This window comes from Phoxinus phoxinus (genome assembly GCF_949152265.1).
Source record: "Phoxinus phoxinus genome assembly, chromosome: 6".
NCBI classification, from domain to species: domain Eukaryota; kingdom Metazoa; phylum Chordata; class Actinopteri; order Cypriniformes; family Leuciscidae; genus Phoxinus; species Phoxinus phoxinus.
The window spans coordinates 10,997,830-11,016,419 of record NC_136881.1 but is presented as its reverse complement, the minus strand read 5'-3'; the positions used below and the strand labels follow the sequence as shown (position 1 = coordinate 11,016,419).

The following is an 18,590-nucleotide window of genomic DNA, read 5'->3' as shown; positions in this document are numbered from 1 at the left end:
AATAAAAAAAAAGTAAAATGCTTTTTTACGATTAAGATTTAATGTTGGGGATAGAAAGGGTTGAACATTACAGTATGTAAATTGGTGCTCACGTTCTGGAATGATGCGTTCGGCTGGATGCAACAAAGAATACCTGCAAGACTGATTCTCTCGTGGGAAACTGTTAGGTTTGGTCAGAGAATGTCTAATAAGGGGAGAAGGTTCACTCTCGCTACACTTCCGGCTTCTGACTGGTTGCAGTTCCACTCTGATTCCATATGAGGGCGCTCACAGGACGAGTGCAGAATGAATGGAGGTCTATGGAGCTATACCCCTCAAAATCCACTTTTCTCAAGATATAATTTTTTGTCTAGTAATTTGAATGTTGTATTCGAAAGGAGATGCAAAGAAATTGCACATTGCTGGGTGTTAGATTTTTTAGAGTCACTTATTTGCTTTAAAAAGTCTTTCAAAATGTCAATGACGTCATACACATCGTACGACCAGAGATACTGCTTTACGGCAATCCTTCAGTCACTGTGGTGCTTTCGCGCTCTGCACTTTATTTTCTCTCGAGGCATCGCCAGCACAGCTGACACAGGTAAACACACGTGCTAGAAGAGTTTCTGCTAGAATACATTCTGTTCCCGCTTCGGATGCCATGATGCCATCAAGCGGTATCTCTGGTCGTAACCAGTCCTTCACTGACCAATCAGCATTCATTAGCAGAATGCTAGCGTGTTATGGGCAACAACAACTCAACCTGTAAGAAATCGAAAGGACATAATTACTCGTTCATTCAATTTTCGACCTATAACCCATGTTGAACTTGCCAAACCTACAATCAAATCTGAGATTTCTCAACGGCAATCGGCTGAAAGGAACAAATTTAGCCGTCTAGCCCCATAGACTCCCATTCATTTTGCACTCGGGGGTGATCGCCCCCAGTGGAACTCTGGTGGAACTACAACCAAAATTCGGTACAATAGGACTTAATAGGGAGTGAACAGGCTCTCCGTAGACGGGCTCTGGTTTGGTTTGTTAATTAAAGCTGCAGTCCGTCGTTTTTCCTCTTTGTCGCCATCTCTGTTCGAAATCTGCAATTGCAGTTATTCGCGGAATTATTAACTGTGCGTGGGTAGTAAATCGGCATGAAACAGCGCGGATGAACACAATGTATTGAGGAGAACCTGTCGCTGCCGCGTCGCTGTGGATACTGTACTACTGTCATCAGCAATCTCAGAGTATACTTTTTGAAAGTGTCAACATTAGAATTTTCATCGGAAAATGTCATCTGAACAAGTAAGTAACATTCACTTTTGTTCTGACCAAATTCGGGGGGTGGGGGGAAGCATTGCAGTAGGCTATATCATGCTGATTAAATCTAACGATTGCTTATATCACGTCAAAACGTGAAAAATATATTTTTTCTGTAGCCACTCTGAAGTCCGAAGTCTTTGGGTTTTACAACTGGTGAATCTCCAGTTGTCACTGGTGTTTGTCGCTTTAAACTTTCGGGATCCGCCATACCAAGTGCTAAGCTAAATCTCCACCTCCATCATCCACACACGCTAGCCGGGGACTCCTTCTCTATGTGTACAGAAGTGACGTAATGACGCAAAGACATGCTCGAAATTCCCGCGGAAATCCACCAGTACCACTGGAATTAAAATCATTATTACAAGCTTACCGTTTTGAATCGAGGTAAGGCAAGCAGATCGTTTTGAACACTGGCTGGTTACGTTTTTTTTTCAAAAATGTCTTTTTTTATATTTTTAAACCCAAAAAAGTGCCGGACTGCAGCTTTAAGGATAAGAAGGTATCTTATGGTAAATGGAAATTTTACGTGCACAAATCCTCCCAGATTGTTTTTTTTTTTAAAGAGGATTATATATATATATATATATTGTAGACAACATTTGAAGTGGATCAAAAAAGTTCATCAGTTGTCCCAACTTAAGACAAGAAAGGGCATTGTTCAAAATTCATGTAACATTGATTTTCAGCGTTGAGCTCGTTGTCTTGAGTCTTCCGGTCTGTATTTTCACAGTGATCTTGCGTATTTATGAATAAACGGCTCGTTTTAAAATCTTCCTGGTCTAGTACTGACATTTGTTAAGACATCTGCTTTAAACATTACAATCCTCATGATAACTTTCGTTAACTTTACATTAAGTAAATCCACTTCAAAAGCTAACTTAATTACTCCTGGACAGCGATGCCATCGAGATATCAGAGGATACAGAGCAACAGCAAAAGCCGAAGTTCAAAGACAATATTCTAAAGATGGCGGCGCACTCATTTCTCTGGCGCAGAACAGTCCCAAAGCAAAGTATTATATTATATTTTATATTATTTTTATTTTCTAATGTAACCTCCTACTCCTCTCCTCTCTCTCTCTCTCTCTCTCTCTCTCTCTCTCTCTCTCTCTCTCTCTCTCTCTCTCTCTCTCTCTCTCTCTCTCTCGTAATTCGGTCTTTACATGTAGGTATATCTTTTAGTTATGACTGCCTTTCTGTTGATGTTCCACAATTATATGAATACTAATAAAAAAAAATATTACTTCCACAAACGTATACGTCACAGCCTGAGAGGACCCAAATACATGCGCAGAAAGGACGCTTGGCACTGGCAGGCTTCAGTTCAGTCAGAACAGACCGAGTGTTTGCATCATGTCGTGGGGACGCTGTGAGTTCCGATGCGAAAGCAAAACCCATTTGTTTGGCCTTCCGAAGACGGATGGAATAAGGAATCAATGGTTACAATTCATTTATAACACTGTTCCTGAGCGCCACAAACCAAAGGTTCGCTTGTGTGCTGCGCATTTTACAAAGGACAGCTTCCTAAACCTGGGAGAATACAACGCCGGCTATACACAACGGCTACTCCTGAAAAATGGAGCAGTTCCTACTTTGGTCAGACAGTCTGGCGCCTCTTCATCAAAACTTGTAAGTGTCTTTGGTTATTTGTTGAAGTGTTCGCTATTGACGGTTCAAACGTAAAATACCTTGTGTGCCAATTTGTTCGTGGCACTGGCACTTGTATGATAGCCTACGTTGTGGCAGTATTGCAAAAACATCCTATCTTAACATTTGACTTAAAGGATTAGTTTACTTTTTAAAAAACTTTTGCTGATAATTTACTCACCCCCATGTCATCCAAGATGTCCATGTCTTTCTTTCTTCAGTCGAAAAGAAATTAAGGTTTTTGATGAAAACATTCTAGGAATGTTTCTAGTGCATTCTAGTGCAGCTTCAAATGGCTTTAAACGACACCAGACGATGCATAAGGGTCTTATCTTGCGAAACGATCGGTCATTTCTAAAATAAATAAAAAAGTTTAAGTTTTATAAGGTCAAATGCTCGCCTTGCTCTGTAACGTTAGGTCTTCTAGTAGCTGTGCCGAGAGAAATCTGAATCATTCCCTTCTGAATCTCGCAGAGACGGAGAGCGTGAGTATTAGCTGTCCATGAGCTAGCAGCAGGATCAACTTTATCACTCTCTATGCCATGGGCTTCTCCCTTGTCTTTGTCGGACTTTATGCCTCAACGTCCCTCCGATTGCTCGTGAGCTTCTCCGCCGGTCTATACGGTAATTTCTCTACAGTGCGACAGAGAGACGCGTGATTATGACGCAATCGTTAGCCTATTTTTTTACAAAAACGGCTTCTACGGGGCCATAACGTAAGATACAAGGTAATGGAGCCTTTTATACATGGTCGAGTTTCTTTAGAAATAAAAAATGGACAAATGGAGTCTTTGGACGTAAAGTTATTCGCTGTCAAAGTGACGCAAAAATGAATGGGAGTCAATGGAATGCTAACAGCAGGTGAAGTTCTGCCACAATGGCGGCGCCCAGGGAGGCTTCAGTTTCCGGCGGATGGATTACCCCCTTGGTGTTTACGGTCCTTCGGAAGGAGGAACACACATATTCAAATGTCTTTTTGTCAGTTTTTTTAAAATGCCCATTTCGTGTGCGTATCCTGGGTGTTTTAATATTATAAAGGCTAAAAGAACTTTTTCGTCAGGACAGAAATATTTAACTTTTCATAGATTTCCTATACACAATCCTGAGCGATTGAAACTGTGGCTGCTCGTGCTGCACTTGGATATTAACACACCTGAACATGTTCTAATATGTAAGAGAGTGTGCAGTGATCACTTTTTCAACGATGATTTCAAACCCTCCCAGCAAGGAGATCGCCGTTTTCTGAAAATGTCGGCTGTGCCCAATAAGTTTTTACAGCAAACGGAGGTATGTGTTTTTTGTTGTTGTTTTTTACTATATTAACGTTAGATGTATTGACGTGTTTTTCTCGTCAATGTGTTTCATAACGTGTGAATGTTTATCACTAATATCTTCCTATTACTATAGACGTGTTAAAATGTTTTTTTTTTTAAGGTCAACCGTGACCTTTTGAACGTAATTGCGTATTACTTGACGTTACAAACGTGCATCACACAACAGAGCAAGGCGAGCATTTGTCCTTATAAAACTTAAACTTTTTTATTTATTTTAGAAATGACTGATCGTTTCGCAAGATAAGACCCTTATGCATCGCCTGGTGTCGTTTAAAGCCATTTGAAGCTGCACTGAAACTGTCATTTGGACCTTGAACCGTTTGGTACCCAATGAAGTCCATTATATGGAGAAAAATCCTAGAATGTTTTCATCAAAAACCTTAATTTCTTTTCGACTGAAGAAAGAAAGACATGGACATCTTGGATGACATAGGGGTGAGTAAATTATCAGCAAAAGTTTTTAAAAAAGTGAACTAATCCTTTAAAGGGGTCATGACATGTTTTTTTTTAAATTTTATTATTATGTTCCCTTAGGTGCAATTATAGTATTACTATAGTTTTTTTTTTTACAAAAAACTTTTCAAATGTAGTGATTTATGACCTTTTCCCACCCTGTTTCTCACCCTCTGATTCAAACAGTCTGTTTTGGTGGTGTTTCCCCTTTAAGAGTTCAGTGTTAACGCCCACTGTTATGATTGGCTAACGTCAGTGCCTATGTATCAATTATTAACGCCCACAGCCAGAACATTTGCGGATTCAGCGTATTTAAAAAGTACTACTTTAAAGTTTTAAATACATTACTTAGTTTGCGTCGTCGTTGTTGAGCCCAGAATAGTCGGCACGGACTTATCTTTGAGCAACAGTTTTCTGTCAAAGCCAGCATCATTTAGGGATTTGTTCTCAAAACAGTCATCCTTCAAATGTATAGAACAAACGCTTAAATTAACACTGCCGTGACTGGGACGTCCGCAAAAAATAAAGTGCATCCATTTTCCCCTGACGACTGGATCTGTGGCATCGTAATTTCCCTGTACACAGACCCACTCGCTGTCCGTCGACTGAACACTTGTGAGGCGCGCGGGCGCGACAACGATACGAAATGAGCGTAGTCTTGCGCTTTAAGCTTAGTTGTCTTGTGACGGAGGCGGTCATATGCAAACGCTGGTACGTCACTTCGTACCGTGACGTCACTTCTTACCATGGATCCAGAACGAGCTGTATTTAGAGCTTGATTAAATAAATGATTCGTTTATAATCGGGAGGACGTCTTAAGCTATGAAACTTGCAGGACGTTTTAATGGTACAAAGACCTCTTATATACTAAAAGATCAAGGTAAATTTGGTTTCTCATGTCATGACCTTTTTAAGATTTTAAAAAGTTCTGGTTTGAGTGAAATTGACCGTTCGCAATGACCGCCCCTTTTTGGGGCTCTCCACCGCTCTCACGCCCCACCATGTTCTCACCATAGACTTTAAAAAAAATAAGTTCTCACGCAGTGAAAAATACATTGCGTAACAGAGAGGACACTGACAACACGCTGACAGACAGGACAGACCAGGTCACTTTTGATATTAAAGGATAATTCCGGTATTTAACACCTTGAGTCTATATTGTAGTTTGTGGTGGACAACATTTTTTTGACAATGGTTCCTCTCGAGTTTTTGACTATAAAAGAATTGGCCATGGACCCATTTAACATTGGAGTCAATGTGCATGTCCGAAAATGTAATTAAAACAGCCAATAATGTTCGTTTACAAAACTGTGCAACTCACTGAGTGATTAGTGATGTTAGTTGATGTTCCAGAAACAAAAAGTGTTGCGAAATACAGTTTCTGCCGTGTTTTATGTCATTTTGTAAAATCCCATTGAATTCTGTTGAAGGACTGAGTGCTCGTTAATATAAATGCGCTACCGGTAACGGAAAGGGGGCTGTTTACATTTGGTCGATGTAATCTTTTTGCTTGCTTCCGTTTCTCATAAGGCTAGCGAGCAGAGCTCTTTACCGCAGTTTTTGACCGCACAAATTCTAACCATATTGAAAGACGTGACCACTGACCAGTGCAATATGAAGTTGAACTCGACTGTGACCGTGAGTGTCCCGCGAGACATAAACATCGGTTATCGCCATCAAGTGGTCGGGAGTGTGCTAACGCTTCAGATTCAAATATTGAGCGGAAGTTACACGGTTCTGAAAAAATAGTTCCACTATAGCAAAATAAACGGATTGGAATCATATATTGCGACGATATATTGTTTATAATCATCAACGAACACCACTAACCACTCGGTGAGTTTAACAGTTTTGTAAACGAACATTATTGGCTGTTTTAATGACATTTTCGGACATGCACATTGACTCCAATGTTAAATGGGTCCATGGCCAATTCTTTTATAGTCAAAAACTCGAGAGAGGAACCTTGTCAAAAAAATGTTGTCCACCACTCTTGTTCATCCAAAACAAACTACAATATTGACTCAAGGTGTTAAATACCAGAATTATCCTTTAAACAAAGTCTCACCTTTCAAATAGTTCACTTTTTAAAATAAATTGAATCAATAAATACCGTTTTGTGGATCTTTAATGTGTCTGACAGATCGCCGTAGAGGCTCATTTAAAGCTGCTCGTGAACCGATCATCTCTTCCTTCTAGTTAATTTATAGCATTAAATAAACAATGAACATAAGAAGGAATGTTGTTTTAACCGTGGAAAGGCGTCAGTACACTCAGTTTTTTCAAGTTCAAATCCTCCCGTCCCATGTCTACTAACTCTTCGAACTCTCCTGACTGCTTTGTCGGACAAAATGGCGTCGATGGCGAAGTATGATTGGTCAGATCGCCTGTCAATTAACTCCCTGAAGGGTCAATTGCCATGGTTACGAAACCGAAAGGACAGGATGTATGAGTTTGAACGTTTCTGTTCTACAGCCTGTGCTCTTTTAAAGTCCCACTGTGGTAAAAATCAAGCTTTTAATGTTATTTATCTATGTGGTGTTTTCGATAATGCTTTAAGACAAACCATGTACAAATGCATGTCATAACAATTGACCGTTCGCAAAACCCCACCCTCGAACGGTTCTCGTCCAATCCTAGCTCAGCAACTGTAACTAAGGAGAAGGACCTCCGTCAAACATTCCGATTTCAGCAAGATAGTGAAACGATGCGCCTATGGCAGTGAGGTCTGCACGGGCTTAAAACTTGCTGTATTTTATGATTGCTTGCAACTATTATTAAAAAATAGGCTACATGTACAAACACCGTTTCACTACGGCACTGCGGCCCCCTCATCAGTCAGCAAACAAGAGAGAAAAAAAAAAGAGAAAAAGCACGAACTTACTAATTACGAAACTTTGATGTGGTTGAACAGGTAACGTTACACACAGTCACAAATTCCTCTGGAACTCAAACATTAAACTTCAAAACAAAGTTTGCGCAGTTGCACAACTATTTACACAAATATATCCTTCTCAGTCAGTAGGCTACGAGTTATGAATGAAGAGAACAGCATCGAGAGTTGATGGTTTCAGCGCGTCCTCTGATTGCAGTGTTGTGACTGAAATAGCGCGCGCGGGAGCACATGCGCAGTTGTGCATGTTTTGTAAAATGATATATTATCAAATAAAAATTATTGATATATAATTTACAAAACTGTTTTGTGCATGTGCTCCCGTGTGCTATTCTGTCTATACTTTCTGTCGTGCCCTGGAGGATATGTCTGCTGCATTACTCCAAAACCAATCACTTAATGTATGGATCTCAACCCAGCCATGGCTATGGTTCTCAATTGTTTGACGGGCGTAGTAACAATAACTAAGGGGCGTGGCTTTTGCAAACGGTCAATTCGCCTTTGGCTAAGCCACGCCCTAGAATGTAGATTGACCAATCACAGCGCAGCCAAGAACGAGCTCCCACAGAGGTCCGACACTTTTTCACAGCGCTCCATTGACTTTAACACAAGCGGCTCATATGTTTGGTCTCTGCAGGCTATTACCGTCGTAGTTTTATCAAAAATATGGTTAAACGTTGTGCCTGGGGCATTTGTAACACAGATACGCATTTCCCAGAGAGGTTGGAGGGGGGTGTCTGTTTTTTTCCCTTCCCAAAACCGAAATCAAACCTGACAAGTGTCGTTTTTGGATTAAACTGTGTGGACGTCCTCACAGTCAGCGAAACCCCTCAAGGATCAACAAGCACACTTTTGTGCTCTAAGATGCATTTAGCTTTTAACCTTACTGTGAAGTTATACTAGTTAGACAGTTTTAGGTTATGATTTCGGTCCTCTACCCTAATTGTTGATACGCTAGCACATGCTGCTAATAAATACAACTTTATACTCGCGTAGTCCGTTTGCTTTGTAATAACGATTATAGAAGTGAAAAGAGACCTACCCAGCTTTGAACAGTGTTGCTCCTTGATATTGTTAGTCCCAGCCTCCGTCTCGATTAGGATATGCGGTGGTTAATTTTTTGGCTGTGACCGTTATGCTTTTGTCTCTATTTGGATGCCTTGTTGTTGCTTGCGTTTCACCGGTATGTCTTGAATAAAGCATTCGAACGCATAATGCAGCCCCTTTTGCCTACTTCTATCGGACACTTTATTTGCTGCTTTATAAAAGTTTGATAAAATTTCAGCAGGAAGAGCTGTCACAGCATAAGCCTTGTTGATACCAAACCAGAGCCCAGATGAAGTTGACGGACGTCGCAACAGTAACTAAGGGGGTAACTAAGCTTAGCCAAAGGTGAATTGCGGAGTGTTTTCTCCTTAAAACTGCTGTGAACCAAAGACCTCGCTGGTGTTTCTGATGTCACAAACTAGCGATCTTGTAACCAATCACGTCAATCTCTGAGCTGGATTGAGTGGAGGCGGGACTAATTTGCATATTCATAGAATTGCAGTACAGGGGGACTTTAAAACGAACCGTTCGAAATAACCTATTCGCAGGAAATACGTCCCTCCCCATACTAATTACGGGACTCTCACCCAGAGAACAAATTGTCATTTGCTTATGTGTGTCTTACCCTAGCATGTGAGTTGTGTATGTTTTTAGGCAAAATTTTTAAACTGCTGTATATTATTATATTATTTGCGGTGCTGTCAGCTAAAGGCTTCAAGTTAAAGTACTTTGTTAATAAGTTTGTCTGTTGTCAACAATGCCACTCATGCAGTGCTAGTTGATTTGAATGCTAAAAGGTAGGACATTTTATACAAAATTGGAATAAAAATAACATGAATACGAGATTACAATGTCTTGTGGATTGTTTACCTAACACATGCATTAACCACCACAGCTGCATGCAGAATTGCAGCAGCAGTATCAGACCAGCAACGTCAGAACGGAAGTGAGGGGTGGAGCTTATACAGTTAATAGTGTTGCACTACCTTAAAAATATTGTTCATTGTACATATCTTATTATGCATGTATGAACATAAAAATTGCTCAGCTCCTCATTTCCATCCTGTTGCTGCTGGTCTGAAACGGCTGGCTCTGCAGCTGGATACTATTGCTAGCCACTGAATCAGTTTTACTCCCCTAATATTCAGCAGCAAAAATCCACAAGGATTGACGTTCAGTACTCTCCGATGGATCCAAAGGAAAGTATTAAGAAGGGTGTGAAGGACAGTACAGGAAGTAGTGATGAAGATATTTGTGACCTGGACAGTGTGGCCAGCAGTGTGGACAGCACAGCAGAGGAAATGTTTATGGATGGCCTTGACTCCGTTTTAGATCGGTGAGTTTTTCTACACATTTTCTTGGTAGTTTTTAATGTTTTAGCACTTTTGATGTGAGTTGAAAATTATTGTAATTGTAAAAAAATGTTTTTTACTTATTACAAATGTGCTTTGCTAGCCCTGCTTCACACCACAAATCCAATTGCTATAGTCATTATAGCAACAAAATATACTTTCATATAAATAAGCATCAGCCGCTTGAAGCCTTCTGACACAATTCTTAAGATTTCACTTTGATTCCCATAAACATGATTCATCATCAACGCACACATCAGTTGTGGTAAACGGAAGCTCAAGCATGTTCGCTTGATGTGCGAGAACCAATGAGGTTCATTCTCGTGTAACGCAGCACGTTTGAGCTTCTGCAAGAACCAATTAGATTTGTTCTCTCATCAAGCAGGTTCGGTTGAGCTTCTCTTTGTTTGCTAATTAAAGTTTATATGTGAATAAAAGCCTAAATTGAATCTGTGCATCATATAAAGTGATCGTTTCTCTTCATAAAATTTGTACAAAACTTTCGTTTTCGTTTTAAATCTCTTTATGAACTTTTTGAAGCGTCAAAGTGGTAGTTGAGTAACTGTCAATGGAGAGACAGAACTCACTCAGATTTCATCAAAAAGCTCTTAACAGTCTGAACAGTCAAATTGAATACAAAAATCAAACCAAATATTTGTGTTTGTGGGAACTGACCTTTAGTCAACAGAGTTGTGAAGTACATTGCTAATTCCTTTTTTTTTTTCCTTTTTTTTTTATCCTTGTGTCATGCAATAGGCCTTCATGTGACATTTACCCCCCCGAGGACTGTGATTCAGAGGACAGCCTACAGGAGAGAAAGAGATCCCGTCTGTCTTCCAGTGCTGATGGTGGTGGCAGAGAGAGTGAAAATGATGGTTTCTCTGCTGTATCAACAGAAAGGTGGCACAGCTCAGATGAAGCAGATGTTGAATCACTTCAGCTAAATTTCATTCCTCTCCAAGAACCTGGGCCAAAGTTTTTACCGAGTTGGTGCAGCAATCCTTTGCATTTTTTTCAACTGTTGTTTTCAAAAACAACATTGCAGACCATTGTAGAGCACACAAATGACTATGGAGCCAAGTGCCAAGAGAGAAATGGCAAGGTGTGGGAAAATATCTGTCAAAACGACTTGAAGTCGTACATAGCACTGGTCATTTACATGAGTATGTTCAAGTGCTCTTCACTGACTGACTATTGGAGTGTTTCCCAGCACTTCAGTCTGTCCTTTCCTGCAAAAGTCATGTCTTACCAGAAATTTCTGTCAATCTCTAAAGCTCTTCATCTAAGCGACAGCAGGGAGGATGAGAAGAACCGCGTTAGGAAGGGAACCGCAGCCTTTGAACGGCTGGGTAAAATTCAACCCCTGTATCAAGTCATTAGGGAGGCTTGCAAGACATTTTTTCATCCCTTTCAGAACATCACCATTGATGAAAGAATGGTGACATCGCAGGCTAGAACTGGACTCAAGCGATGCATGAAAAACGAATCTCCAAACATAGGGTACAAACTCTTTGCACTGACAGACTGCACCTCTGGCTATACGTGGGACTTCTTTATTTACGAGGGGAAGTCATGTTCTTCACAGAGCGAGGGCTTGAGTTATGAGTCCGTTATGGCATTGGTGGATGAAAATATGTTGGGCTCTGGGTACAAACTGTTCGTAGACAAATTTTACACCAGCCCCACACTCTTCAGTGACCTCTTGTGTAAAAAGGTCTGGGCTTGTGGTCCTGTGTGGGCAAACAGGGCAGGTTTCCCAAAAACAACTGTGAACAGACTGTCAAGGAACGCTCCGCGCGGCACCATGCGTTGGATTAGGAATGATAAGCTGCTGTTTGTTGAGTGGAAAGACTCACAGAAAGTGCAGATGTGCTCCACCTTCCATAAAGCCTATGAAGGTGATACTGTGCAGAGGAAGGTGAAGGGTAACGCTAAACCGACCCGTGTGCAGGTCCCCATTCCAGCTGCGGTGTTGGACTACAAGAAGTAAGTAAAATGTGTTCAGATATAAACTTGCAATTGTGAGAAATAAGCTTCCATAATTTACTCTAACTGTTTAAAGTTTGAAATATGTATTTTATATTTCCACTTAGAAACATGGAGGCGGTGGATCCATCTAATTGCATTACTGGACATTACAGAGCTCTACATAAACCGAAGAAGTGGTATCAATGTGTTTTTTATCACTTTTTGGACATCACTGTAGAGAATGCATTCATCATGCAGGAACTAATGGCTAAGAGAAAGAACATGAAGCCTTTGACTCGAAAGGCATTCTTGGAGGTGCTTATTTTAGAGCTTGCAGAAATTGGTCCTTAGGATTTGGCACCAGTTTCCTCAGCTTCTTCTCTAGCAGTTCTTCCTCAGTAGTTCCTTCTTCTTTCCACTAGCCAAAGAACATCACGCCAGAAAACACGGGTGGAAGGAAGTGCAGGCTCTGCAACCAGACAAGACAATTGTGATATGTTGTTGTGCTTTCAGCCTGAGAGGGACTGTTTCAATGATTGGCATGAAAATCAAGGCTTTTGATTTATGGCTTCAGTGAATGTTACCATGTTAAGCCCCCAAAACGAAAAAACAAAGCTGTAAACTGGAATAAATATATTTTGAATCGTATTAAATGATCTAAATTTTATGTATGTTTTATGTATAATATTATTAACTGACTGAAAAACAACAGCAGAACCGCATGGCCAGCAGTTTCACACCCGCAGCCACAGGGCGGAAGTGAGGGGTGGAGTTGCGATAAATATGATGGTTCCCTATTTCCACATGGATTTGGATTTGATCAATATCTACAATATTTAACAACAATACTTTTTTTTTTAATAAAGTCACTTTTATGGTCATACATGCATAATATATCATAAGCAATCTAGTCTATTCATTATTGTTAATGTTAAAGGATACGAAAACAATAGTTTTGTTAATTCAATGATATATGCTACAACAAGACAACTAGTTTTATTTTAAAATTATTAATAAATGTGTAACAGGTTGTAAAGTGTTTCCCATTTGATTATAATGTGATCATATTATTTCCTTCATGCTCATGTTACAAATAATACCACTTAAATACAGCATGTGACGTAGGCCTATTTAATGTCAAATATACTGTAATCATATGAAATTTAGCCAAATACAAAGCCTTGAGTAAAACGTGCATTTCTCTGTATGAAACCAATAGGGCCTTTATGAAAAATATATAGCTAAAACAATTAGAATAATGCATTTACTTTGACATTCAAAACAAAACAAAAAACATATGAGCACTCATAATTTATATTCTGTGTAGTATTACAACAGCCAAATCAAACTTGAAATGGACTGAAAACATGATGACTGTAGGGACTTTTTAGTTTTTAGTGAGTAATCAGCTTGGTGAAATTAAAGGTAGGCTACATCTTCGTCTGTGATCAGTGTTTACCGAGCTTGATGATGGAAATAAGTTGAGTATTAAGAACAGCTGAACATCAGTTCACAAGTATGTTGTTTAAATTGTGCCTTTAGTTATTATTCTGGAATAGATGCAAAAATGCTTAAAAAAAACTTTTAATTAATGTAATTTTAATTACATAGTTATTGTAAAATACAAAACAGAATTGTATTTGGTTTCTCTAGTTTATGTAATGTTCATTTACCCAGTAAGATGTGACAACATTAAGTGTAAATGTGACATGAATTTATGTTTTATATATTGTTCTGTTGTCATATCTTATTAGCTTAAATGCACGTTTCTCTTGTTCAAGTCTTTGGATTAAATAAATTATATTTGACATTGCATGCCTACTCTGTGTTTTTAAGTAGCTAGTGTTTGTTACAACATGAACATGAAGGAAATACTTGTATCACATAAATAGGCATAAATGCAGTGAAACGGGAAACATTTTATTACACGTTTTCAAATTTAAAAAAAAATTAAAGTATTTGTAAAATGATTAAGTGAAATGAATGACCAATGTTTGAGAGGCTGCTCATGGAACTAGAGGGTTTCGTCTTCTGCAACAACAGACTGTTGACAGTAGAGGAATTGGGGCGGTTCGGCGCGAGAGCAGAGGTGGAAAACTTCCAGAGCCATTCCAACGATACGGTTTAGAAAAAAACGTTTTTGGCTGGGGGTTTTTGTCTTTCACATGACATTGCTGTTTGAGAGAGCCATCAAAAGTCTCTAAGGAGATTGTGTTTGATCACATTATGGCAGGGTTGGGGGGGACGCTGGGGGCGAGTGAGGATAGTATGGACGAGGGCGAACGTAATTCTCAAAGGAAGAGGGGGTTAAGTCATGGCAGTGAGTCAGAAGATGCGAGTGAACGAGTGGTGAGGCGGAAAATGGATCAGGAAGGATTGAAAGTGTTGGTAAAGTTCAAAGAGGGTCATGATATTAAGTTAGTAGGGCCTGCCTGTTGCTCTCACTAAATTTTTGCGCGAGAAGGTGGGTGAGGTAACCAGAGCTAGAGTGCAGTCTGACGGTGATTTGATGATAGTGTGTAAAGACGAGGGACAGCAGTTGAAAGCACTAAAGCTGAAGAGTGTTTGCAAAAAAGAAGTTTTGGAGGTGAGGAAAAAAATGGCGGCAGGAGAGGTATGTAGGGGAGTCATCTATGGTATTCCCATAAACGAGGATCTGGAAAAGCTGAAGGATAGTATTGAGGGAGGACATGCGATTAGCCTGAAGAGGCTTAAAACATGGAGGTCTGGAGTGAAGGTTGATAGTCTATCGGTATTAGTGGAGTTTCAGGGGGAAACGCTGCCTAAATATGTAATTGTTGGGTATATGAACTACAATGTAAGGATGTATGTGCCCCCTCCATTGCGCTGTTTTAAATGCCAGAAATATGGTCACATAGCTGCTTATTGCAAAGGCACACAAACATGTGGTCGTTGTGGGGGAGAACATATCTATGGTGCATGTGGAACTGGGGTGCAAGAGAAGTGCGTCAACTGTGGGGGAGCGCATAGTGTCGGGTACAGGGAGTGTGAAGCCAGAAAGAGAGCAGTTGAAATCCAGCATGTTAGGGCTGAAGGAAAGTTGTCTTATGCTGAGGCAGCTAAGAGAGTTCAAGTTGTGCCAAAGTTAGTGAGACAGGCAGTAAGAGCAGGAAAAAACCCAGTTGTTGACGAGGAATTCCTGAATGTTAAAAAGAAAGAGTTTCTGTGCTTTATTGCGGAAGTTATAAATTGTACGTCACAAGCAAAACACAGGTCTGAGAAGACAGCCATTGTGGTTAAAAGTGCCAATAGATATCTGGGTATTAAAGATATTGCGTGGGAGAGTATTTATGAAGAACTTCAGAACAGAGATAAATCTGAGAAGCCAGCATCCCTAACATCACAGCCGTCTTCACAGTTGCCTACGTCGAAAACTAAAACCTAGGAAAAGAAAAGGGAAAAAGAAAGGAAAAGGAGGAAAAAACTAAGAAAAACAAAACAAAACAAAAAAACACGTATTTTCTACAGTGGAATGCTAGAAGCTTGGTGGCAAATGGGCAAGAGCTCAAGAGGTTTATCTCTGAACTAGAGACTAAACCTGAGATTATTTGCATTGTTGAGACATGGTTGAAACCCCATTTGAACTTTGTTTTAAATGGGTATGTGTGTGAGCGAAATGATAGGAGTGATAGTAGTGGGGGTGGGTGTGCTACTTTTATTAAGGTGGGGGTTCCCTACAGAGTTTTAGGTAAAGGTGGAGGATTAGAGTATTTAGTTATTGAGGTTTGGTGTGATAATAGTAGCTTAAATGTTATAAATTTTTATAATCCCTGTAAAAGACTGGATATTGATGCACTAGAGTTGGTTGAAGGACAAGAAGGTGGCAAAATATTATGGTTAGGAGATTTTAACGCACATAGCCCCTTGTGGGGAGGAGATAAAACAGATCATAATGGTCTGGTTTTAGAAGAACTAATGGATAGGAAAGGGTTGGTTTGTTTAAATGATGGGTCGCCTACACGTATTGGGGTGAGGGTGCAGTCTGTATTAGATCTGACTTTAGTTTCTCAGTCTCTTGCAGGTCAAATAATATGGGAAGTTTATAGTGAGTCAACGATTGGAAGTGACCACTATCCGATTATGTGTAGGATGGGTAACAGGAGCTGCAATGTGACCCAGGGTTTTTCTGAAAGATGGAATTTTAAAAAAGCTGACTGGATAATGTTTACATTTATAAGTGATAGGAATATGAGTCAAGTTGAGGTGATAGATGATGTGGATGAATTTAATGATAATGTTAGTATAGCTATTGTGGAAGCTGCAAGAGCTTCGATTGCCGAGTCGAGGCCGGGAAGTAAGAAGCGGAAATTGGTACCCTGGTGGACAGGTGAATGCACGCAAGCAATAAACAGTAGAAATAAAGCGTTTAAAGATTTTAAAAATAGTTTAAGCTTTGAAAAGTATTTGGAATATAAACGGGAGCAGGCTAAGGTGAGGAAAATAATTAGGAAAACAAAAAAGGATTACTGGATAAAGTATTGTAACACTATAGGAAGGCAAACTTCTGTAAATGATATATGGAGAGTTGTTAAAAAAATGAGTGGGGTGCGACAATCTTGGAGTTATCCAGTCCTTAAGAATGGTGAGACTGTGGCAGTGAAGGATGAAGATAAAGCAGCGTTAATGGTCAAAGTTATAGCTAATGTTCATAGTAGTCTCAACTTAAATGAGGATGAAAGACATAAAAGAGCGACAACAAAAAGACAGTATCAATATCTTTTAGAAAATGTAGAGGATCGAGGTGATAGCATGAATGCAAGTTTTTCATTAAGTGAATTAAAAAAGGCTATAAGCAAGGCGAAGATAACAGCTACAGGAAAAGATAGAATAAGTTATGCAATGTTTAAATATCTTAGTAACGAGGCTCTTAATATGGTGTTGAAGTTGTTTAATAAGGTGTGGGAACAAAGGAAAATTCCAAAGAGCTGGAAGATGGCTGTGATTATTCCAATTAGAAAGCCGGGGAAAGATCCTACTGTGGCTTCAAATTATAGGCCAATTGCTTTGTCATCCCACCTAGGTAAGGTAATGGAAAGAATGATTGTGGACAGAATTACCTTTTATGTTGAGTCTCGGAATCTGATAACACCGTTCCAAAGCGGCTTTAGGAAAGGAAGGTCAATTATGGACCCAGTTATTAAATTGGAGAGTGATATAAGGAAGGCCCAAGGGTGTAAAGAAGTAGTTGCTGCTATATTTTTTGATGTGGAAAAAGCTTATGATATGCTTTGGAGGGATGGTGTGTTAATTAAAATCCGAAGGCTTGGAATAGAGGGGAAAATGTATTACTGGATTAAGGACTTTTTAAGCAATAGACAAATTCAAGTGAGGATAAACAATAGCTTCTCTGATTGCGTATTTGTGGAAAATGGTGTACCCCAAGGAAGTGTTATTTCACCTATTCTGTTTTCTATTATGATAAATGATATATATGATACACTTGATTATAGTATAGACAAATCATTGTTTGCAGATGACGGCGCTCTCTGGAAAAGAGGTAAAAATGTTCAATTCATTGTTAAAAAATTGCAAAAAGCTATTGACTCTGTTGAAGAATGGGCTGGGAAATGGGGATTCAGGTTCTCTGTTGAGAAAACCAAGGTAGTGTTTTTCTCTTTTAAAAAAATTGAAAAAAGATTTAAATTGCAATTGTATGGTAGAGACTTAGAAAGAGTAAATTGTATAAGATTTTTAGGTATGCATTTTGATTCTAAGCTTACCTGGCATAATCATATTGAAAAGGTAGTTGACAAGTGTAAAAAAGTCATTAACATAATTAGGTGCTTGTGCAATAAGGAGTGGGGAGCAGATATGACTTCAATGAAAAGAGTATATGTTGGATTAATTAGGTCTAGTGTTGACTTCGGGTGCGTGGCTTATGGGTCTGCTACAAAGTCTGAATTAAAGAAGCTTGATGTTATTCAGGGTTCAGCCCTCAGGATATGTTCAGGAGCAATGAGAACCTCCCCTATATCAGCGCTTCAGGTTGAAGTAGGTGAAATGCCGTTTGAGTTGAGACGACTGCAAATGTCATTGTCATACTATGTTAATTTAAAGGGGCATATGGAAGACCATCCAACTAAAAGTGTCCTTATTCCAACATGGGAGCAGACAAAAAGTAAAAGAGAGTCGTTTAGTGCAAGCATACATGGAAAGGTTAAGCAGGCGGCTGTAGGAAATTTCGAATTTAGTCCATCGGTGGTCTATCCACCGCATCCACCGTGGCTACTACCGGTTCCAGACACTGATATAAATTTGCATGAAAAGATTAAAAATGATAAGGGGGATAGTGGACAAATGGCTATGAGGTATGTGGATAACTATTATGGGTACGTGCAAATCTTTACTGATGGGTCAAAGCAACCAGATACAGGGAAAGTAGCAATAGCATATGTGATACCAGAGTTTGATATTAAGTTTTCTGCAAGAGTTTCGGATCATGTGTCAGTATACTCAGCAGAGCTGATAGCAATTTTGATGGCGTTACAGTGGATAGAACAAATTAAACCACTAAGAGTAGTTGTGTGTTCAGATTCGTTGTCAGCTTTAGAACATTTTAAATTAGGTAACTCAAGTG

General features: G+C 39.5%; 1 protein-coding gene across 6 annotated transcripts; it reads left to right on the top strand.

Annotated features, from left to right (window-relative positions):
- Positions 1–2,609: 2,609 nt before the first annotated feature.
- On the top strand, positions 2,610–13,270 carry LOC306999852 (piggyBac transposable element-derived protein 4-like). Of its 6 annotated transcripts, XM_079614912.1 has the most exons (5): positions 3,846–4,232; positions 4,498–4,714; positions 9,821–10,008; positions 10,781–12,010; positions 12,118–12,882. In XM_079614912.1, the coding sequence occupies exons 2-5, from the start codon at positions 4,691–4,693 to the stop codon at positions 12,341–12,343; spliced, it is 1,668 nt and encodes a 555-aa protein (XP_079471038.1). In that variant the 5' UTR covers positions 3,846–4,232; positions 4,498–4,690; the 3' UTR covers positions 12,344–12,882. The 6 variants fall into 6 exon arrangements, with proteins under 6 accessions (XP_079471036.1, XP_079471035.1, XP_079471038.1 ...); XM_079614910.1 differs by lacking the exons at positions 3,846–4,232; positions 4,498–4,714 and adding an exon at positions 2,610–2,927 and having other exon boundaries at positions 9,824–10,008; positions 12,118–13,270; XM_079614909.1 differs by lacking the exons at positions 3,846–4,232; positions 4,498–4,714 and adding an exon at positions 2,613–2,927 and having other exon boundaries at positions 12,118–13,190.
- Positions 13,271–18,590: the final 5,320 nt, after the last annotated feature.

Excerpts from the sequence above, each read along its gene's own strand:
- LOC306999852 (XM_079614908.1), top strand. The coding sequence starts at position 3,858 with ATGGATTACCCCCTTGGTGTTTACGGTCCTTCGGAAGGAGGAACACAC. Across the intron at positions 10,009-10,780 it reads CTTGACTCCGTTTTAGATCG|GCCTTCATGTGACATTTACC; the intron begins GTGAGTTTTTCT and ends GTCATGCAATAG. Across the intron at positions 12,011-12,117 it reads GCGGTGTTGGACTACAAGAA|AAACATGGAGGCGGTGGATC; the intron begins GTAAGTAAAATG and ends ATTTCCACTTAG.